This window comes from Trachurus japonicus, chromosome 6 (assembly GCF_045865225.1).
Source record: "Trachurus japonicus isolate A0001 chromosome 6, Traja_1.0".
NCBI classification, from domain to species: domain Eukaryota; kingdom Metazoa; phylum Chordata; class Actinopteri; order Carangiformes; family Carangidae; genus Trachurus; species Trachurus japonicus.
The window spans coordinates 36,100,200-36,124,458 of NC_140912.1; the positions used below are offsets into that span (position 1 = coordinate 36,100,200).

At 43.9% G+C, this 24,259-nt stretch overlaps 2 protein-coding genes across 2 annotated transcripts in view; both read left to right on the forward strand.

Annotated features, from left to right (window-relative positions):
- LOC146986584 (uncharacterized) overlaps positions 1–24,259 on the forward strand; it is a 387,075-nt gene that overhangs the window by 203,224 nt on the left and 159,592 nt on the right. The window contains exon 13 of the mRNA XM_085780291.1: positions 2,996–3,169. Coding sequence (XP_085636417.1) covers positions 2,996–3,169 — 174 coding nt within the window. The remainder of the gene's footprint in view (positions 1–2,995; positions 3,170–24,259) is intronic.
- LOC146986595 (uncharacterized) lies at positions 14,397–20,064 on the forward strand. Its single transcript, XM_085780414.1, has 5 exons — positions 14,397–14,451; positions 15,066–15,171; positions 16,398–16,630; positions 16,846–17,429; positions 20,029–20,064. The coding sequence occupies exons 1-5, from the start codon at positions 14,397–14,399 to the stop codon at positions 20,062–20,064; spliced, it is 1,014 nt and encodes a 337-aa protein (XP_085636540.1).

The window sequence follows — 24,259 nt, forward strand, 5'->3', positions numbered from 1 at the left end:
CTGTCCAGGTTCCGGTTCTCCTCCGTCTCCGTCACACAACACACGGTTCACTTTCAACCCACGGCAAAAAAAAGGCTTCGCTGTCTGCGCCGACAATAAAAAGTTAACTCAGACTTTGGAATATCTGGCTTTCGTTCACAAAAACAGTAATATCTGCAGCCGAAGCTTAGCATGCAGCCACCTCGATGATGGCCCGGCAGAGAGAGAGAGAGAGAAACAACAACACGTCTGCACGTACACCCTGACGGCGTCTGATTGGTTACTCCGCTTCACATCACGTGAACTCCTCACATCACCCGAATCTTTTACACTTCAGAAAGGCACATTCGCCACACTTGAAATAAACAAAACAGTCTTTTTAGACAAATGTAAATAAACTTGTGTATATTAATCTTTTTAATCTGTTTATTGACATATTTATGATTTTATCATAAATCCTATTTATTTATTTTATGTAAGATTATTTTAAATCAAACTTTATTTATCTGTCACAAAAAATATGAATTCATTAATTTATTGATCTAATCAATGAACTGATAACTGGACTTCTGATGTGACGTGTCCCCTGCCTGTAACCTGGGTTACACATGGCTGAGTGGTTTGTGCAGCTGCTGCCTGGACAGAAGCTAGCTCTGTTTACTGGCTTTTATTAGACCATGAAAATCACCACATTCTGACACATTGAACTTGTAGTAAAGTTATCTGAAAGTCCAAAAGAATCCAACTTTAGATGAAGTGAATAAATCAAAGCCCTGACTGCACCTCACTGGTTTTTAGTCCAGTCTCTGTTTCTCTTCATGTTTCACCTCCACTACAGAAACACATGTGATGTATCAGACATTATACAACAAGTAGTTCCGACCAAGCAATCTGATTGGTCAATAAGACATTTAGAACGTGCTCAAATCAGCATTACAGCAGGCTGACTCATCACTGAAAATATTACTTCGCCATGTCATGTTGTTTACACATCTCCATGGCAACATGGATTTTTCCCCCTTTTATTTTGAAAAACGTCATTTATTACTCGTGAAAATAAATCACAAACTACACTAACCTCCTGTAGGTTGTTCCTGACAGCTGCCAAAGTCACATTTATAGAACAATTATGTTATTTTATTTTTTGTTAATATATTGTAAACTTCCCCGTTACAGCCGAGAGGATTGTCTCCCTCCCATGTGTGTAACGTTACAAAGTCGGAGAGACACGAGTTGTGATCGCGGTGAATATGTTTTTTAAAATATGGCCTGGAGCTGAATATTTCATTGGATAAAACGGAGGTGATTACCTGTATGTTTCTCTCTCTCCCTCTCTCTTGCTTGCGCCTTTGGGGCTTTTAAATAATCTGGAGTAATCGTTTGTCTTTCTCTATCAGCTGTGTCGGCGACACGGCGCTATAACTTCATTTACATGCAGAGTTTGCGGTTGTAGAAGCTACATCTGTGAACGGAAAAAAACGGCATCTTTGTTATAACTTGTGCGAGTTTGTGCGGTGTTGATTTAGTTCGGGAAAGTCCGAGACCGCGTTAAAACATGAACGTCAGCTCAGAGTTCACTCATCTGGGACTAGAAAATCATTTCTGTTGCTAGGTCGTTACTAAGGTTCGGACTATTTGCTGTAGAGGTGAACTAGGTTCCATTACACATAGGAGTCTACTGACGTAGTCTGGCCTGCCGGAAGTGCGTTGCTGCGATTAGCCTCTGATTGGTCGGAACGAGCCACCCGGCGGAAGTCCCGCCTCCGTGCTGCAGCTTTCCCAGTCCGCCCGGTAAAGGGAAACATCAACAAACAACAACAGGAACCGAACCATGGATATATTAAACATCCGTGTCTTGAACTGAACAGAAGAATACATATCTGTCAGTGGTTACCAACCGCCATTAAACCGAACAAAAGAATAAATATCCGTCAACGATTGCCGACCGTCGTTACACCGCGGACCGAAATCCAGTTTCCAACCGGCAATATTTTGCAAGCGCACCGTTGCTACGGCGTTGCTACGGTGCCGACCACAACGATTGTGACTGGTTGAAAAAATTCCAAACGGCCGGAGCGTTTTTTTCTCTGATCGCAGAATCATAGGCGGACCAGCCAGACTCTCCTTCTTTTCTGGAGGAGGGTCTGGCGAGCGAGACTACTACTGACGTGACTGATTGTGTTTCAGTTATTAGTCAGACCCCATTTATTTCCATGGAAACGGGAAGCACACTCGCAAAAAATTTTAAATTTTGAGAGCAAAACGTCCATCAACATGAATATTTATTTAATTATACGCTTTATTTTGTTGGTAATTGTTGTATAATCGCAATATTACCCTCGAGGGTGTGCTTAAACGTAATTTGAGCACTTCGGTGATGCTTGCGGACCTCGGCGCAAGCGCCTCGGTCCTGACCGCATCACCGTCGTGCTCAAATGACGTTAAAGCACACCCTCTCGGGTAATATTGCTTAAATAACTGATCTATAATCAATAGCTGCTGGCTCCACCTCTTTCCTGAGGCTCTGTGATGTTTATAGTGAAACATTCAAAGCCAACATCCCATAATAAGCAGGTGTGTGTGTGTGTGTGTGTGTGTGCTGGTTTCAGGTTATTCTGTCTCTCTGAGCTTCATTCAACGTGTTTCTACACGTTAGTTGTCATGGTAACAGAGTTCAGCCTCACATGTTTGTTGTCTTGAGCATGGTCAGTAAATCTCTGATCAATGTGGCTGCACAACATGAGTTTGTCTGGATGGAGCCACAGGTGGAGCTGACAGGTGAAGAGGCGGAGTCACTGCGTCTGTGTTGAAGCAGCAGCAGCTTCTCATGAATATTAATGAGCTGTTTTCTCTCTATGTGACTGTTTAACCTGCTTCCTGTTGCTTCAGCTGTTGGACTTTGATTTTCTAAACTTGTTCTTTCTGAAGCTTCTTCAGCTCTGAACAGATGATGAGACACTGAACGCTGTCAACAAGGAGCTTTGTCCTCAACTCACTGCTTTTATTCTTTATTCAGATTGTGGAGCTGCAGTTTGTCAGAGATCAGCTGTTCTTCTCTGAGCTCAGCTCTGAAGTCCAACCCCTCCCACCTGAGAGAACTGAACCTGAGTGGGAACAACCTGCAGGATTCAGGAGTGAAGCATCTGAGTGGTTTTCTGGAGAGTCCAGACTGTAGACTGGAGACTCTGAGGTCAGTTCACTGACTGTTACTGTTGTAGATCTTAGATCTTTGATCCACAACTGAACCTGATTGATCTTCACTCAGAACTTGAATCATTGACTTTGATGTCATGAATGAAGGACGTTTGAAATAGTTGTTGTCTCATGTTTCCACTTGTTCTTCTCTCACACTGACAATGACTCTTCACTTTCAGCTCATTTCACTCAGTCTGATCAATAATCAATGATCTGATCACTGCAGGTGTGTGTGTGTGTGTGTGTGTGTGTGTGTGTGTGTGTGTGTGTGTGTGTGTGTGTGTGTGTGTGTGTGCGCGCGCTCTTCATTTCATCTTCTTCTTTTATTCTTTATTCAGATTGTGGGGCTGCAGGTTGTCAGACATCAGCTGTTCTTCTCTGGTCTCAGCTCTGAAGTCTAACCCCTCCCACCTGAGACACCTGGACCTGAGAGGAGGACTCTACAACTTCAACAACCTGAGTTCTTCAGCTCTGCAGCATCTTCATGATCTTGTGAAGAGTCCAGACTTTCGACTGGAGACTCTGCGTGTTACTGATCTGTAGCTGTTTCCACAGCTGATGAGACTGTGGGAGTGAAATAAAGTGTAAAGTGCAGCAGGTGAACCTGTCAGGATGTGACATCACACATGACATCATCTATGACATCACAGACTCAGAAAACGCTGCAGCAGCTTCAATGTGTCAATCATCAGTGATCCAGTCACAGGTAAAGGTGTTGAGTCAAACAGGAACAATGAGCTTCACCTGTCACTCAAGTACAGGAAGTACTTTTACTCCACTAACTCCTAACTAAATACTTTTACTGTGATACTATAGAAACTTTTACTCTGCTCCTATATTATAGTATTCACTGTGATACCTTGTAAGAAGTACTTTTACTCTGATGCTGTATGTACAGAAACTACTCTTATTGTTGTACTGTAAATACATGAGTTATTTTTACTGTGTTACTGTAAGTACAGGGAGTACTTTTACTTTAGTACTGTAAATAAAGGATACATTATGAAGTACAATTACTCTGTTTCTGAAAATACTTTTACTCTGGTACTGTAAATGTGATAAGTATCCACTGTGATGAAAGAAGTACTTTTACTCTTATGCTGTTTACAGTAACTACTTTTATTGTTGTGCTGTAAATACATCAAGTACTTTTACTTTGGTACTGTAACTAAAGGATACCTTATATAAAGTACTTGAACTCTGATACTGTCTCTACAGGAAATACCTTTATTTTTATATTATTACATATGGCTTATTAAGTAGTTTTACTGTGTTACAGTAACTACAGTGAAGAACTGTTTACTTTGGACAAATAACTAAGTCCAGTTGCTTTCGATTTAAAATTCCTTTGAGATACTATGACCTGGACAAATGAGAATATGCACAGGCTCCTATATTATAGTATTCACTGTGCTAAATTGTAAGAAGTACTTTTACTGTGATGCTGTATCAACAGAAACTACTCTTATTGTTGTACTGTAAATACATGAGTTATTTTTACTGTGTTACTCTAAGCACAGGGAGTCATTTTACTCTGCTACTGTAAATAAAGGATACCTTAAGTACAATTACTGTGATTCTGAAAATACTTTTACTCTGGTACTGTAAATATGAGAAGTATTCACTGTGAGACCTTGGAAGAAGTACTTTTACTCTGATCATTTGCTATTTTGACAGCTTTTTGCGTAGGAAAAAAGCTGTCAAAATAGCAAATGATCCCTCTCATCCACTCAACAGGGAGTTTGAACTTCTTCCCTCTGGTAGACGTTACAAAGTGCCAAGGGCAAATCGTAATATTTTTAAAAATTCCTTTATTCCTAATGCAGTTGGGGCACTGAACACCATGCCCCGTTGATGCGTTGATGTGTTGTAATGTAACTGCCACTGCTGTCCTGCTTTTTGCCATGAAGATGTCTGTGTGTAAGTGTTGTTGTTGTTATTGTCCTACCTGTTGTTTTTTATGAGACCAAAAACAAATTTCCACATCGTGGACAAATAAAACTAAAAACTATAAAACTAACTAACATACTGTCCACAGAAACTACTTTTATTGTTGTGCTGTAAATACATGTAGTAGATTTACTGTGTTGCTGTAAGTACAAGGAGTACTTTTACTTTGGTACCGTAACTAAAGGATACCTTATATGAAGTACTTTTACTCTAATACTGCATCTACAGGAAGTACACTGATGCTGCCTTCAGGTGCAGTCAGGCAGTCGGCAAACAAACCGGATGTCACTTTAGTCGACGAGAGAAAGCCGGTAAAACATGGGTGAGGTTATCAATACGACATCGCCATGACAACATATTGGCACGTGTGCATTGTTTTGCCTTGAGCTGATGGACCAGTTGTTTATCCCGTTACGTGCAGCAGCTGTCGTCCGTCTGCCTGATTCCACCTGAATGCAGCATAAAGAATAAGATTGAGTCTAAATTTTCACACAGTTAACAGTCTTTAATTTATCAATTTAAACTGATTCAGTGAGAGCGACATCACAGTCTGATGGATTTATAATTATTTATTGATTATTAATCTCCACAGAAGATTTTTGTACCTTTTTTATATAAATTACTTTTGTACACTCATTTAGTGATCAGTCAGTGAATAGTTACTGAACAGTCAAACAGTCTGGGAAAAGTCGGTGAACAGTCGGTAAACAGTTACTGAAAAGTCAATGAACAGTCAGTTAAGAGGTGATGAACAGTCAAAGACAGTGAAAAATCGGTGTATAGTCACAACAGTCAGCAAATGGTTGGCAAACAGCCGGTAAACAGTCAAAGAGTCCACAAAGAGTCAGCAAACAGTTGGTGAAGAGTCAGCAAACAGTCGGCAAACAGTCGGTGAATAATCGGTAAACAGGCAGTGGACAGTTGGTAAGAAGTCAGTAAACAGTCAGTAGCCTAAACAGTCAGTGAATAGTCGGAGAACAGTCGGTGAACAGTCCAACAGTCAGTGAAGAGGGAACAGTCATGGATCAGCTGGCCAGTCTGTCGTTCAGGTAGTTGGAGGTGTTGGCGTCCTGCAGCAGCGTCTTGGTGACATCATACAGGTTCTGCTGATAGGCCAGTCTGTAGCGGCTGTACGCGTCCTCACAGTGCGTCAGCAGCCGCTTCACGTTGGTGGTGGCGCTGCTGGGGGCGCCGTCGAGCCTGAAACCACACACACACACACACACACACACACACACACAGGTGAGCAGTGTTGGTAATAACGGCGTTAGAGTATAACGGCGTTACTAACACAGCTGATCGATCGGAAAAAAATGAATTTACTTTCTGTCACTGAAAACAAGTTCTTGAATGTAACTTGGTTAAGACGTATCCTCAAGATTTTTTTGCAGTTCTGTCAGGTCATGCTGCTGTACTTGCTGACATCATGCAGCATGATGATGATGATGGTAAAATTTACAGATAAAAACACGCGTTTTTTCATCGCAGAAATGACGGATAGAGGGGAAAAGGCTTTATGCACAGCTCCACTGCTCCACTGCTCCTGAATCCATGTGTGTCTGACCATTACTGAGGTCAGAGTCACAGACACACCTGGATTAATCAGTTTGTCCAATAATGTAAGACAGGAAATAAAGGAGCAGGTTTAAGTTGTAGGAAAATTAGTTCTTGGTGTTTTTAAAGTCTTCTTTTTTTTAAAACTAGCCTATTTTAATTATGTGTTTTTAGTTTCATGTTTTTTACTTTTTATATTTATTTCATGAACTGCAGCGCTTTCTGTCGAGCCCAAGCTGTCTCTTGTTTTATGTGTATGTGTTCTCTTTAAATGTCCTGTTTCTGATTTGATTGTTCGTTTTCTGTTGCTTGTTTAACTCTCGACTGCAAAACTAGTTTACCCTCGGGTATCAATAAAGTAACCTGAACCTGAAGTAGCTGTGCATAAAGCCTATTCAATCAACCTCGTGGGAGCATTGGAAAAATAAAAAATAAACGTTTTAAAGTAACGAAAAAGTTACTTTCTCAGTAACGCATTACTTTTTGGTATAGTAACTAGTAACTGTAACTAGTTACTATTTTTCAGTAACTTGCACAACACTGCAGGTGAGAGGAGGCGGAGCCGGCGGCCGAGACACAGCTGTGACGGGGTCATTCCTATGTTCCCACAGCCCTATGTTCCCACATTTCTAACTTTTGTTGTCACTGAAAATTAGGCCCTATGTTCCCACAGCCCTTTGGTCCCACCATTGGTTGTTTAGGCAATGAAGAAAAGAGTTGGTTAAGTTTAGTAAAAAGCCCAGGTAGAGGCTAGACAGGCCAGAGAGATAGAGAGAGTCCAGATAGGTAGAGAGAGTCCAGATAGGTAGATAGAGTCCAGATAGGTAGAGAGAGTCCAGATAGGTAGAGAGAGTCCAGATAGGTAGATAGAGTCCAGATAGGTAGAGAGAGTCCAGATAGGTAGAGAGAGTCCAGATAGGTAGATAGAGTCCAGATAGGTAGAGAGAGTCCAGATAGGTAGATAGAGTCCAGATAGGTAGATAGAGTCCAGATAGGTAGAGAGAGTCCAGATAGGTAGATAGAGTCCAGATAGGTAGAGAGAGTCCAGATAGGTAGATAGAGTCCAGATAGGTAGAGAGAGTCCAGATAGGTAGATAGAGTCCAGATAGATAGAGAGAGTCCAGATAGATAGAGAGAGTCCAGATAGGTAGATAGAGTCCAGATAGGTAGATAGAGTCCAGATAGGTAGAGAGAGTCCAGATAGGTAGATAGAGTCCAGATAGATAGAGAGAGTCCAGATAGATAGAGAGAGTCCAGATAGGTAGATAGAGTCCAGAGGGAACATAAGGCCTAATTTTGAGAAAAATCTTAGAACTATGGGGACATAGGGCTGTGGGAACATAGGGCTGTGGGAACATAAGGCTGTGGGAACATAGGCATGGACCCGCTGTGCCGTCTGCAACCTGCTCCGAGAGAGAGTCTCACTTCTTGAAGACGTCCTCCAACAGGCCGGCGGTCAGCGGTCGGTGGCGTTTGAACTCGTCCAGGTACAGGAAGTCTCCCTTCAGGATGACGCGCCGGTGCAGGATGTGGGCCCAGTCGGGGCTGTAGCCGTACGCCTCCGCCACCACCAACACCTGGAAGCAGCGCGGCAGCTCGGCCACCGTGCTCAGCAGCTCCGCCGGGCGCAGGTTGATGACACGCAGGTCCGAGCCCTGGTTCAGGAAGTGGAGCTGAAGAGAAACGAGCTTCGCTGTGCGGACGCAGCGAGTCGCCTGGCGCACACACGAGTCCTGGAGACACACACACACACACACACACACACACACACACACACACACACACACACACACACACACACACACAGGTAGATTGTGTCAGACTGAGTTTATGATATTTTTGTTTGTGTTTTGACGTCGTTTCTACAGGTCTGATCCACACAACGCTGCAGGAAACACAGTGTTTCTACTGATTCACACTGAGTTTATTCAGAGTTTACTGCAGAGCTGCACTGAACACGTGATCAATAATCAAAGTTACTGATTGATTGTCAAACGGTTAAAATGTTGAAGCTGCAAGTGTTTTGATCGTTTTCATTTATTGTTCCATCTGTGTGTGTTTTTGAATGTATCGATACTTTGAGATCGATGACTGTCTTGTCTTTAAATTGATCTTTTTTTGTTGTTGTTTTTTTAATTGATCTATGTATATCTCATTTTGTGTTGATCTCTCTTACAATTCAGGGGTTTGTAACAAAGAAAAACTTTCCTCCGGGGATAAATAAAGTAATTCTGTCTGAATCTGAAGCTGAAATGAAAGAGCCTATAAATAAAGCTGGAAAAAAATTGTTTCATAGTGTCACAGGTAGAAAACAGAAAAAGTTTCATTTCCTTTTGATGTTTAGGTTTATTTTCCTGTGTTCTTTCTTTCTTTCTGCACTGTTGTTTTCATTGTTACAGTGGTAAGGAAACTGTATTTTTAACAGATTTTATTTTATTTTATTTAGTAGATATGTTCTATTTAATTGTGTTCTCTGCACTGTCCTAATTCCATTATAGGTTTTTGCTGTTGCATTTATTTTATTTTTTTTGCAAAAATGTACAATTCCATTATAAATTTAAAGGGACAACGAGGAGTTTCTATTCGGTTATAAAAAAGTCTCACGTTAATGTGGATGAATCTCCGCGACCCACACTTGTTAATGGGCCCATTTTAGATAAATCTATGGTTTTGTCTCTATGGTTATTTTGTTATTATTAGTGGTGGTGGAAATGCTGGTCGAGCCGACCAGCGTTTTTTACTTTCGGTTTCGCAACGAGTCATGAGAATAACGTAGCTGAATCGCCGTTTATGGTGGGAACTACGACGGTATGTGATCGTCTTCCAACCTCTGACTTTAATTCTTGATGAATGAAAACATGAGTCTGTCTTGCGCCGGTCAAAAGAATTTTACGGTGCGGAGGCTCATAAATGTAGTGTGAAAACACTTCGCTTTTCCAAAACTCCTCGTTGTCCCTTTAAGTTACAACACTGAGACACAAAGTTGATGACAACATGTGTGATGAATAAGACAGAGAACAGACTGAGCTGTAACTTGTAGTGGAGTGTCTTTAAATCTCTCAGCAGCTCTTCTACCACAGCTGGATCTCAGCTCACTGTTTATTCATGGTGTCAGAGTTCACCTGTCCATACAGGTGTAATACCAGGAGTTACCCAGCAGGTGGCGCCACTCTACTGTAGAAAGTCACTTCCTCATTATAATTTATTGTTTAAAGTCCATGAGATGAACTTTAAACTGAACAATAAATGATTGTAACCGCAGAGCAGAGGGAGGAGGTGAAGGTAAAGGTGTTCAGACGCCATTTTAGAGTGAACGGAGCAGAAGGAGAGAAACTGAAGTCTGAGACGAGTGAGTGTCAACAACATTATGATTATTATTATTATTATTATTATTGTTGTTGTTGTTGTTGTTGTTGTTGTTGTTGTGTCAGAGTGTGAGAGTCAGTGTGTCTGTGTGGACTGTGGAGGGAAGAAGAGTCAGACGTAGTCCGTACATACGTCAGCACATTGTCTCAGATTCACCTCCACACAACTTCTTCAAACTCAGAACAAACATCAAAGGTCAAAGGTCACGGTGACTGGATGAACATGGATTTAATGTCAAAGTCATAGATATATACACGTAGATGCTGCATTCAGGCTTGTCAACATGGCCACCATCTTGGTCAGGGGTTTCTGACCATAGACATAATAAGTCTGACAAGTAGCCAGACACTTGTAGAAAAAATTTCAGTGTATGTCAGAGTATGTAAGTGTATGTGTGATTTAAAAAATGTTTATAGATATTAAAAAAAACAATCAAATTTATGTCTGACACTGATAATAAACCAAATGTCTTGAAAATCAGTTAAATATTCAGTGAGTTATGGTGATTTTAATGGTGGATAGACCTCTGCCTCTGTAGACTAATGCAGTAAGTAGACACAGCTTCCCCCTGCCCAAGATGGCGGACGCGTTGACGCATTGTTCCAATGAACAGCAGCATCAGAGGCGTGATTATTAGAGGAAGTGATTTGGGTGTGTCTTGATGCTGTGTGTGTGTGTGTGTGTGTGTGTTACTGGTTTCCCTCTCAGACTGACTGAAGTCCTGAAGATGAGTGTTAATGAGGAGGAACAGGAAAACAGATCAAAGTCTCCAGGATCCATCTGTCTGTCCATGAAGAGTGACTGGTCCAACCGTCATCCTCCAGACTTCAGTCCTGGACCTGGACCTGGACCTGGACCTGGACCTGGACCTCCAGAGTCACGGTAAGAGACGGTTTCTACTGTAAACTGAGCTGAAGATGATTCAGTCATTAGACTCATGTGAAGGAAACAGAGAGAAACCAGGAACCAGAATCTGAATCAGAATCCTTTATTGTCACTGTCAACATTGTCACCAACATTTACTGTGAAAATACACTTAGCAGCTCCACATGGCAGTACGACATAAAAACAATGTATATAAAAGATACACAGATAAACAGTATAAACAAGTCTCCATAAGTATGGACATGTGCATTAAAGTGCAAGGTGGTGCAAAAGTGCAAACAGTAGTGGGCTCAAGGGGGGTGTATTGCACTTGGTAGTGTGTGTATGTGTGTATTCAATGTCAGTCCTTGTGTGAGATGGGTAGGAGTGGGGTGATAGTTCTGGCAGCCTGGTGGAAAAAGCTGTTACTCAGTCTTGTGGTTCTGGATTTGAGAGAGCGGTACCTCTTTCCAGAGGGGAGTGGGGAGAACAGGGCATGTCCGGGACGTGTCTGAGATCAGTGCTGATGTTTCTGGCCTTCTTGTGCAGTCGGCCAGAGTAGATATCTCTGAGGGAGGGTAGAGTGGTCCCAATGATCCTCTCTGCCGTCCTCACCACCCGCTGTAGGTCCTTCCTGTCCTTGGCAGTGCAGCTGGTGAACCACACTGTGCAGCAGTAGTTCAACTGTTTTCATTCGTTACAGTGGTAGGGAAACTGTATCTTTAACAGATTTTATTTTAATTTGTAGATATGTTCTATTTACTTGTTTTCTCTGCACTGTCCTAATTCCATTATAGGTTTTATTTGCTGTAGCAAAACATTTTTTTTTAATTTTATTTGCAAAAATGTACAATTTCATTATAAGTTTAAGTTACAACACTTAGACACAAAGTTGATGACAACGTTTGTGATGAATAAGACAGAGAACAGACTGAGCTGTAACTTGTAGTGGAGTGTCTTTAAATCTCTCAGCAGCTCTTCTACCACAGCTGGATCTCAGCTCACTGTTTATTCATGGTGTCAGAGTTCACCTGTCCATACAGGTGTAATACCATTATAATTTATTGTTCAGTTTAAAGTCCATTAGATGAACTTTAAACTGAACAATAAATGATTGTAACTGCAGAGCAGAGAGAGGAGGTGAAGGTGTTCAGACGCCATTTTAGAGTGAACGGAGCAGAAGGAGAGAAACTGAAGTCTGAGACGAGTGAGTGTCAACCCAACATTATTATCATTATCATTATTATTATTATTATTATTATTATTATTATTGGGTTGTTGTTGTGTCAGAGTGTGAGAGTCAGTGTGTCTGTGTGGACTGTGGAGGGAAGAAGAGTCAGACGTAGTCCGTACATACGTCAGCACATTGTCTCAGATTCACCTCCACACAACTTCTTCAAACTCAGAACAAACATCAAAGGTCAAAGGTCACGGTGACTGGATGAACATGGATTTAATGTCAAAGTACTATGAGTGGTGGAGGTCAACGACTGGATCAAACAAGGACATGATTAGAGTTTGTCCTCTGTGGATTTGGGTGTGTCTTGATTCTGTGTGTGTGTGTGTGTGTGTGTGTGTGTGTGTGTGTGTGTGTGATCCTGTGTAGAGCTGATGTGAGACATATGTTCAGCATCTGGACATTGGACACAGTTACTGACTGACTGACTCTACACTGTTGTCTATGATGCTGCTGTGTTGCTTCCATCCTTCACTACAGTGTGTGGTGCTGGATGCTGACGTCACTGGAGACTTCCCACAATGCATCTGTGATCAGAGAACTGATCAGTCAGTACGTTTACATGACACTTGAAAAAACCGAATTATTGCCCTAATCCGACTATAACTGGACAACTGAAGTGCATGTAAACACCTTAGTCCGACTGAAATCGGAGTTGAGAACTCCGATTAAGACACCCAGATAATGCGATTGGAATTCGATTTTCTCCGTCATGTAAACAACTTAGTCGGAGTATAACTGGACAATGCATGTGCGCATGCTCCACAACCGTCTGGTCAGGAACTGCAGTTGAGAATGTAGGCCTATTATTAAGCTTACTAAATTGTTTATATTCCGTTTTTTACGAGGTGACAGAGAAGTCAACAGGACAGGGGGGCGTATTAACCCGCTGAAGCAACGGGTGACGCCGCATGAGGGGGCGGACCCCGTCAGTTATTCGGTTTTTTCAGTTGCATGTATATTGAGACAAGGACAGAAGTCCGACTTGATGCCAAAATCGAATTTTGAGCATAGCTCGATTAAGCTCTGCATGTAAACGTACTGAGTGATCAATGTGATGTGAATAAAAACATGTTTGTGTTTGCAGAGGTCAGAACCACAAACTGAGAGCAGAGTCTCCAGGATCCATCTGTCTGTCCATGAAGAGTGACTGGTCCAGAGAAGAACCTCCATTCTTCAGTCCTGCACCTGGACCTGGACCTGGACCTGGACTTGGACCTGGACCTGGACCTGGACCTGGACCTGGACCTGGACCTGGACCTGGACCTGGACCTGGACCTGGACCTGGACCTGGACCTGGACCTGGACCTTCAGAGTCACGGTAAGAGACGGTTTCTCCTGTAAACTGAGCTGAAGATGATTCAGTCATTAGACTCATGTGAAGGAAACAGAGAGAAACCAGGAACCAGATCCATCAGACTCTGAAGGTTCACAACAAACCTCAGAGACAGAAACATGCACACACACTCTGTCCATCAGACTGATGAAGCACAGCGTCCTCATGTTCCTGTGTCATCAGCCTCAGTCAGTGTGAACGTTGCTGCACCAACACTTTAATGATCCACACGTCTGTTGAATTATGTGCAACATGTGCCTATAATGTTTGTCTTATTTAAAATCTCAAGCTGCCACACAAAGTGCCCTTATTTTTCACTGAGCACCTGCCCCCCAGAATCTTTGTGCACGCCACTGGGCCCAGTGAGAACTCCAGCCGGGCTGGGCCAACAGCAGAACTTTAGCGGTGAAAGACGGTGCTGTGTTTAAACTTTGCACCGAGCCGCCGTAGTTGTTTTTTTGGTCAATACGTGAGAGTCGGCGGCTCTGTGTCTGTGTTGTCTGCTGCAACTTTGTGAGGGAGGGAGGGAGGGAGGGAGGGGCAGGGGAAGAGGAGAAGTGGCGAGGGGGAGTGAGCCTCAACAGACTGCTAAGTGGGCAGAGAGAAGCAGAACTCCAAAAATACATATTGACAGTTTAACATTTGATGAACATTTGTCCCGCGGGCCGGATTGGACCCTCTGGTGGGCCGGTTCCGGTCCGCAGGCCGTACGTTTGATACCCCTGGCCTAGACAGTAAGCAATGTTTTACTTGAAGAGGATTTAGCATTCAGGACATGTCTGTTCTGATTATTGAGCAGTGTAAAGCTAAAGCATGTCGGAGCCTCCTATTAATATCTGAAAGTACAACTATCAAGATACAGATGAGAATAGGGCAGAAGTAGCAGAAGAAGAAAGTGTGTCCTGAAAGAGGCTCATGGTGAAGCAGAGGAAGGAACTGAACCCTTTGAAAGGCTGGTCAAGGCCAAAAGGTTTGAAAACATTAGTTTTGATTTTGCTCACGCGATACACTCGATAGTAGGTGTGTGAATAATCAACAACCAATATCATTGGAAATAGAGGGGCCCAAAATCAAATTTTGCTTAGGGCCCCAAGGAGGCTTGGCTGGCTCTGCCTGACAAGAAGTAATCCTCATTTTATCAACTAGACCAGCAATCTGATGACATGTTTTTTCTACTGTAACAGATTCCAGATTCCTTATCTTTTCTTTAACACCATTAATTGTGTGTGTGTGTGTGTGTGTGTGTGTGTGTGTGTGTGTGTTAGTGTCAGTGTGTGACCCTGTGTAGAGCTGATGTGAGACAGATGTTCAGCAGCTGGACACTGGACAGTTACTGACTGACTGACTCTACACTGTTGTCTATGATGCTGCTGTGTTGCTTCCATCCTTCACTACAGTGTGTGGTGCTGGACGCTGACGTCACTGGAGACTTCCCACAATGCATCTGTGATCAGAGAACTGACCAGTGGTCAATGTGATGTGAATAAAAACATGTTTGTGTTTGCAGAGGTCAGAACCACAGACTGAGAGCAGAGTCTCCAGGATCCATCTGTCTGAGTGACCGGTCCAATGATCTACCACTAGACTTCAGCCCTGGACCTGGACCTGGACCTGGACCTGGACCTGGACCTGGACCTGGACCTGGACCTGGACCTGGACCTGGACCTGGACCTGGACCTTCAAAGTCACGGTAAGAGACGGTTTCTACTGTAAACTGAGCTGAAGATGATTCAGTCATTAGACTCATGTGAAGGAAACAGAGAGAAACCAGGAACCAGATCCATCAGACTCTGAAGGTTCACAACAAACCTCAGAGACAGAAACATGCACACACACTCTGTCCATCAGACTGATGAAGCACAGCGTCCTCATGTTCCTGTGTCATCAGCCTCAGTCAGTGTGAACGTTGCTGCACCAACACTTTAATGACCCACACGTCTGAGCCTTTAAACTGAAGTCACAGTAGAGATTAAAGCAGCTGATACACACAGACTTTTATTTTGAAAAGTCAGGAACCAGACAGGAGTGATCAGTGTTTCCTGTTTCCTGTCTGTGACTGTCTGAGCTTCTCCACAACATGTAGTGAAGCTCAGGTGGAGCTGCTGAAGCTTCTGTTGTCAGCTTCAGTCTCCTCACACTGGATCAGAGCTCCAACACAGGTTGATTAGAGCCACACAGCAGCGTCTGGATGAGGAGCTCATTAGTTAAAGAGCTGATAGGACTCAGTCCAGAACCAACATCAAACACATGATCAGTGTCTGAAAGAGGAAAACACCACCAACAGCTTCTCAATCATTTCACACATTTGGAGTAAAAACCAGACGAGACGACGCAGAACTGAAGAGACTCAAACTAACAGGGAGTTTGTTTTAGAGTCCAGATTTAAGGTCAACAGATAAACAGAGACAGAAACCAGACCAGTTCAGGACCAGGTCTTCATTCAGCTCGTCTCTCTACACTCGTCTTCCTCTACTTTCTCTCTCTCTGCTCCTCTGCTTACTGAAGCCCCGCCCCCTTCAGGTGGTTAACCAATCATTTTATTCATTTTCATTCATTTGTTTATTTATAACGGGACTCTGCATATTCATGAACATACAACATGTAAATATACCAGATTTAGCTTGATAACTTTGTTTTCCTTACTCGGGTAAACTTGTGTGACAACTCGTAGAAAATTGTACAAGAAGGAGCGACAAACAGGACAAACGGCCATTTCTGAACACCTTTAAATGCTAAATACGTTTAATTTTCCCTTGTGACCAGTATTCCATGTTTAGCAACCATAGATTAATAAAACCTTCTGTGCAAATGCTGTTCTCCTAAACTGTATACCTCACAGTACCCCTTGGTGGCTGATCTAGTCAGAGCTCAGATGTGGAGCTGTGACATGTTGTTGATCCAGAAATGTCTTGACAGGAGGAAGAGGAGTGGTGTCTCTGTGGACCAGCAGCTGTCCTGCTGTGGTCTCTGTCAGGAGGTCCTGAAGGATCCAGTCTCCACCAGCTGTGGACACTGGTTCTGCAGACAGTGCTTCACCTCAGACTGGGACCAGTCTGGTTCTTCAGGACCCCCCTCCTGTCCCCAGTGTGGACAAAGACCCAGAACCAGAGGTGAGCTGCAGACAGCCAATCAGAGCAGCTGTGGACAAAGTGAGACTGAACATCTGTCTGCTGATGTGGTCATTAGTCAAACCAGGACCTGTTGTTTTCTCCAGAGTCATTGTTCCATCACACAACACTGACATTTAAGATGATGATTCAAACCTTCTCTTTGTTGTCTGTAGTTTTTCTGTAGTTGATGAAAATAATCTGATCAGATTGTCAGACTCTCTGTCTTCAGTCTGACTCTGTCTCTTCTCTCTCAGCAGATCGTGGTCTGCAGGAGGTTTTAGATCAACACAAGATCAGTCTGAGGAGCAGATGTGAACGAGTGACTGAAGGAACTGAGGCAACAGGAAGTGGAACAGGAAGTGGAACCCTCCTCAACAGGATCTACACTGAGCTCTACATCACAGAGGGACAGAGTGAAGAGGTTAATACCCAACATGAGGTGAGACAGCTGGAGACAACGTCCAAGAAGAAGACCCTCCATGACACTACAATCAAGTGCAACGACATCTTTAAAGACTCACCTGTCCAACAGAGAGAGGACGTCTCTACGGTCTCACCTGTCCAACAGAGAGAGGACGTCTCTACAGTCTCACCTGTCCAACGGAGAGAGGACGTCTCTATGGTCTCACCTGTCCAACAGAGAGAGGACGTCTCTACGGTCTCACCTGTCCAACAGAGAGAGGACGTCTCTACAGTCTCACCTGTCCAACGGAGAGAGGACGTCTCTATGGTCTCACCTGTCCAACAGAGAGAGGACGTCTCTACAGTCTCACCTGTCCAACGGAGAGAGGACGTCTCTATGGTCTCACCTGTCCAACAGAGAGACGACGTCTCTACGGTCTCACCTGTCCAACAGAGAGAGGACGTCTCTACGGTCTCACCTGTATCCCTCTTTGCCAACTTTTTCGTCAAAATGAAACACAATTTCTCTAAATATTTGCATCTCCAACAGAGAGAGGATGTCTCACCTGTCACACAGAGAGAGGACGTCTCACCTGTCCAACAGAGAGAGGACGTATCTACGGTCTCACCTGTCCAACAGAGAGAGGACGTCTATACGGTCTCACCTGTCCAACAGAGAGAGGACGTCTCTACGGTCTCACCTGTCCAACAGAGAGAGGACGTCTATACGGTCTCACCTGTCCAACAGAGAGAGGACGTCTCTACGGTCTCACCTGTCCAACAGAGAGAGGACGTCTCTACGGTCTCATCTGTCCAACAGAGAGAGGACGTCTCTACGGTCTCACCTGTCCAACAGAGAGAGGACGTCTCTACGGTCTCACCTGTCCAACAGAGAGAGGACGTCTCTACAGTCTCACCTGTCCAACAGAGAGAGGACGTCTATACGGTCTCACCTGTCCAACAGAGAGAGGACGTCTCTACCGTGTCACCTGTCCAACAGAGACTCATCAGAGTGGTTCTGACCAACGGCGTCGCTGGCGTTGGAAAAACCTTCTCGGTGCAGAAGTTCACTCTGGACTGGGCCGAGGGCTTGGAGAACCAAGATGTCAGTCTGTTGGTTCTGCTTTCGTTCAGGGAGCTGAACCTGATCAGAGATCAGCGGCTGAGTCTTCTCAGGCTGCTCCATGTTTTCCATCCAACATTACAGAAGGTCACAGCAGAGCAGCTGGCTGTCTGTAAACTTCTCTTCATCTTTGACGGCCTGGATGAAAGCCGACTGTCACTGGACTTCAACAACAGGGAGGTTGTGTCTGATGTCACACAGACGTCATCAGTCAACGTGCTGCTGACAAACCTCATCCAGGGGAATCTGCTTCCCTCGGCTCTGGTCTGGATCACCTCCAGACCTGCAGCAGCCAATCAGATCCCTCCTACATGTGTCGACAGGGTAACAGAGGTCCGAGGCTTCACTGACGCCCAGATGGAGGAGTACTTCAGGAGGAGGTCCAGTGATGAAGATCTGTCCAGAAGAATCATCTCACACATCAAGACGTCCAGGACCCTCCACATCATGTGTCAAGTCCCAGTCTTCTGCTGGATCAGTGCTACAGTTCTGGAGCACATGTTGACCACAGACCAGAGAGGAGAGCTGCCCAAGACCACCACTGACCTGTTCTCACACTTCCTGCTGGTCCAGACAGAGAGGAAGAAGAACAAGTACAGTGAAGGACATAAGACGAGTCCACAGGAGCTGACGGAGGCCGACAGGGAAGTTCTTCTGAAGCTGGGGAGGCTGGCGTTTGAACAGCTGGAGGAAGGAAACATCATGTTCTACCAAGAAGACCTGGAGCAGTGTGGTCTGGATGTCACAGAGGCCTTGGTGAACTCAGGACTCTGTACTGAGATCTTCAAAAGAGAGAGTGTGATCTTCCAGAAAACAGTCTACTGCTTTGTTCATCTGAGTGTTCAGGAGTTTCTGGCTGCAGTCTACATGTTCCAGTGTTTCACCAACAGGAACACACAGGTCCTCAAGAAGTTCCTGGGAGAACAAGTCAGGGAACATTATTTCAGTGACTTCTCCTTAGCAGAAAAAGACGGTGGCAGCAGTGGCAGCGGCAGCAAAGAAGAAAAAGAAGAAAACTACAAACAGAGAGAGAAACCAAAACAGAAGTCTTTGTTTAAGAAGGTTCAGAATTTTTTTGGATTCAATGCAAGCAGTCCTCCACAGATCAAAAACAGTCCTCCACAGATCAATAAAAGTCTTCCACAGATCAATAACAGTCCTCTAACCCTGGATGTCTTCCTGCAGGGAGCCATACAGAAATCCCTCAGCAGTAGAAACGGTCACCTGGACCTGTTTGTTCGCTTCCTTCATGGCCTCTCTCTGGAGTCCAACCAGAGGCTGTTAGGAGGTCTGCTGGGTCAGACAGACAACAGTCCAGAAACCATCCAGAGAACCATCAACAACCTGAAGGAGATGAAGAGTGATGAAATCTCTCCTGACAGAAGCATCAACATCTTCCACTGTCTGACGGAGATGAAGGACCAGTCAGTTCATCAGCAGATCCAACAGTTCCTCAAGTCAGAGAACAGATCAGAGGAGAAACTCTCTGAGATCCAGTGTTCAGCTCTGGCCTACATGCTGCAGATGTCAGAGCAGGTTCTGGACGAGTTGGACCTGGAGAAGTACAACACATCAACTCAGGGACGACAGAGACTGATCCCAGCTGTGAGGAACTGCAGGAAGGCTCGGTGAGTCCAGACATGATCAATATAATTATTGATCAGTAGTTTAGATCAGTAGTTCACATAAACAGAGTTTTTCTTTTTTTCCTCATTATTTTTTGTTTGACATTATGTCAGGGATAATATAGAGTGAGCAGGCTTTGCTTCAGGGTCCCGTCCATCCTGTGAGAGTGATGAGGATCATTGTGTCCTGACAAATTCAGTCAGAGAAGATGAAAATCAGACTGTGTTTTTACTGCAGCTTTCATCTGATTTGATTCTGACACATTTGATATTTTCTCTCTTCACAGACTTGGTGGTTGTCAACTCTCAGAGAGTCACTGTGAAGTCGTGGCCTCAGCTCTGAAGTCCAACCCCTCCCACCTGACAGAACTGGACCTGAGTAAAAACAACCTGAGTGATTCATCAGCGAAGGTTCTTTGTGCTGGACTGGAGAGTCCAAACTGTAGACTGGAGACTCTGAGGTGAGTTCACTGACTGGACCTGTTGGACTTTTGTCTGTGTTCAGTTCAAAGGGGAGAGGAGAGGAGAGGAGAGGAGAGGAGAGGAGAGGAGAGGGCTCTGTGTAACCAGATGTGTCCCCCAGCAGTCTAAGCCTATAGCAGCGTAGCTATAAAATGGTTCAGAGCTACCTGAACCAGCCCTAACTAAAAGCCCTGTCATAAAGGAAGGTCTTAAAGCAGAAGTAAGCGATCCGGTCGTTTTGGCTAATGCTGCGTTCCAGGCAGGCTTTTGAAACCGTAAATTACAGCTTCAAGTCACAACTTACGACTTTGTAGTGTTCCAGGCAACACACTCGTGTTTTTCCGACCTGTTTTACCTGTGAAAGTCACTATAACGACCACTCGTAACTTCTGACCCGTGAACTCGTACCAGATCAAACTGGTACGACTTCACAGGTCGGAAAAACAAGAGTTACAGGCTGCCTTGAACGCACCATAACAGTCCTCGTCCCTACGTCACCACATTCACGGCTAGGGATGTCCTGATCCGATATTGATATCGGATTTATGTCCGATATCAGCCAAAAAAACGAATATCGGATTATATCGGACTGCATCTAAAATCTCCGATATAGACCTTTTCAGAGAGTATAAACAAATACAGGTGTTACCAAGGATACTAATTAAGGCTCCATTCCATTTAGTGTACCAGAGCGTTTTCTAACGAGCCACACCTGTCTTTGTTTATTCTCTCTGAAAAGGTCTATAAACGCTCCGATAAAAGCAGTCCATTATTCCGCTCCAGCACTTCTGTCCCATATGAATAGGTGACTCTCGTTCACACTACAACACAGTAGGTGGCGTAATGCACCTTAATGTTGGTGGCCGCCTGCCAGAGAAGAAGAGCGGCCGGCTCCAGCATGCAGAGATCACATGATCACAACAACAACAGCGTGTGTGTGATTGTAGCAAGGAGAAGTGAAGTCGGCTGTGTGGCACGTAGGCTACACACACGTACGTGTACACACACACACAGACACGGGTGCATGGACAGGTCGGGCTTGCCCGCTAATAAACGGTAAATGCGCTATATTGCTCTAAATGTACAGTTCAAATTAACTACCGACGGGGTCGGTGGTCAAAGACCAGCTGGTCCACATGTTGTGCCGTGTTACGGTTCGTTCACACCGGGCACACAACATGTGGTTGCTCACAACAGTGCTAAAGCCAGAATTAAATTAACGATGCTAATTTCTGTTAGCCCGTCTATGGCGTTTTACATTATAGGTTAGCATTAAGCTAGCAGGCTTTATGCTTAGTTGTGACACTGGCTGTGTGTTTTGAACGTTGTTTCAAACTATGTGGGTTTGATTAAACATCTTTGATGCTTAAATATTGCTGCTTAATATATTGCTTTACTCTTCTTTTTATTTTATGTATGACATTTTTACTGTTGGGCAGGTTTTAGGCTAATCTTCAATTTGGAGTGACAAATAAAACCTTGAAGCAAGAAGATTTTGCCTTTTGTTTGACATAGTACATACAGTAATTCAATAACAGTTGTAAATAAGGTTTATTTTTTTATATTTTACAGTTCAAAAGTAATCTCACTACTGTCTGTCCCATAGAAGAACATGACAGCGGCAGCCTGTCAGTCAGCAACAGGAGGATCTCCTTTGTATTAGAATTTGAAAAATATCAATAATCGTTTTTTTTTCACCACCCCTAATATCGGATCAATATCGGTGTCGGGCCGACATTGAAGGCTGCAATATCGGTATCGTATCGGAAGTGAAAAAGTGGTATCGGAACATCCCTATAATCACGGCATCCCTTGGCTGCACACACAGCCCTGCATGCCGTTCTCTCTCCTCATTGGATAAAAACTGTAGGATACGAGAAAAGTTTTCTCTTCGGCTCAGAGCAGAGCAGAGTGACTGACAGACCCGTGTTTCAGTCCAAACACTCTATGTAAGTGATTGCTGTCTGAAGATATAACTATTTAAGACTTATATTAACACAAATATATCACTTACTTCTGCTTTAAGTCTAGACTTAAATGTAGTTAGAGTGTCTGCCTCTCTGACCCATGGAGAGAGCTGGTTCCACAGTAAAGGAGCCCGGTAACTGAAGGCTCTACCTCCCAGTCTGTTTTTAGAGATACTGGGAGTCACTAACAGACCTGCATTCTGGGAGCGGAGTGCTCTGGTAGGACAGTAAGGAATGATTAGTTCTTTCAGATAGGATGGAGCTTTATCATTAAGAGCCTTATAAGTCAGCAGAAGGATTTTGAAGTCTATTCTAAATCCTACAGGAAGCCAGTGGAGAGAAGCTAAGGTGGGAGAGATGTGCTCTCTCTTCCTAACTCCTGTCAAAACTCTCGCTGCGGCATTCTGGACCACCTGGAGACTCTTTAGAGAGTTTTTTGGACATCCTGACAGGAGAGAGTTGCAGTAGTCCAGCCTAGAAGTGATAAATGCATGCACCAGTTTCTCAGCATCACTCTGGGAGAGGATATTCCTAATCGCAGTAGCAGTAGCGCAGATGGAGGAAAGCGGTCCTATAGTCACATGATTTATGTGGGAGCTGATGATGATGATGATGAAGTCCTGTAGCTCAGAGAACAGTGTTGGTTTGATGATATCACTGTGAAGACACTGAGGCAAGGCAAGGCAAGGCAAGGCAGACGTGCACTGAGGCTCATGAACATCAACACTGGGCTCCACAGGAAGGAAGCTTCAGCTCATGGTCACATGACATTAAAGGAGTTTACTTCCGTCAGGGGCGGGCTGGGGTTGAAATTCAGCCCGGGAGCTTGGTTTGGAGAGGCCTTTTATCCGATCGCACGAAGGGCACAAGTAGAACCGTAATTTAATTTAAACACAAATACTTTATTTTCAACCAACAAAACTACTGTGTGTGTGTGTGAAAAAATACCTGTTCAATATACTGTACAAACTGCTGCTCCTCCTTTCTCTCTCTCTCTCCCTCCCTCCCTCTTCTCCTCCTCTTCTTTCTCCTCTCCCTGTTTAATCCTCCTTTTTCTACTCCTCTTCCTCCTCTTCTTTCTCCTCCCCCTCTTCTTTCTCCTCCTCTTCATCTTCTTTCTCCTCTCCCTGTTAAATCATCCTCTTTCTCCCCCTCCTCTTCTTTCTCCTCCTCCTCCTTCTCCTGTCCCTCCTCATCTGTCCCTCTCTCCTCCTCACTCTCATGACTGGCATTATCTGTGTCTAACATTAACAGCAACAATGATAACATTTATAGTACTTTTGCAAATAATTCAGTGTTAGAACACAAACAAAATCTAAAATTCAATTTAAGAAAAGTGCCGCGCGCGCACACACACACACACACACACACACACACACACACTAATGCAGAAACATAACAGGAAATATAGCCGTATTATATTATATATATATTTATAATTTTAAATTATATCTTTAAAACAGAATGTTATTTATTTATTTATTTATTTATTATTGCAATGAATTTTAGTGTTTTATGGTCAGTTGGTAGCCTATGGATTTTATTTTTAATTGACAAAGCAAATTAATGATTTATTTATTGTGTAACTTTACTGATAGCTCTGTCTGTGTCCTGAAACACAAACACTATCTTGTCTGGGATGATGGCGCGGTGTAGACGGTGCTTGTTAACCTGCTGTGGCCGTGTCGTCATCACCGGCCTGGCCGACCTTGGTCCCACCACGACGGAACATATCAGTTAATTCCGCGCATTTTGCTGCGTCTTCTATCAACTCTCTTTTCTTTTTCATCCTCACTTTCTCTGCTCCACCCATCTCTTTCTCTGGCTTCTTTCTTTTCATCATCGCGATCCTGCCCCTCTTCCTTCCTTCCTTTTTTGTTTTTTTAACAGGAAAACAGCCGTTCTTCTGACTGAGCGGCTGAGCCAATCACATGTCAATAGGAACAAGGATCAGCTCAAATTGAGAGGGGGGGCCGCTCGTATCCCCCCTTAAAATGCAAGATATTAGAGTGACCCAGTCTGGCGTTCCAATCTGCCACCTACAAGGGCTGTAAGGGCAGGCTGCCTGTTTAATCGCGGGCCGCGGCCC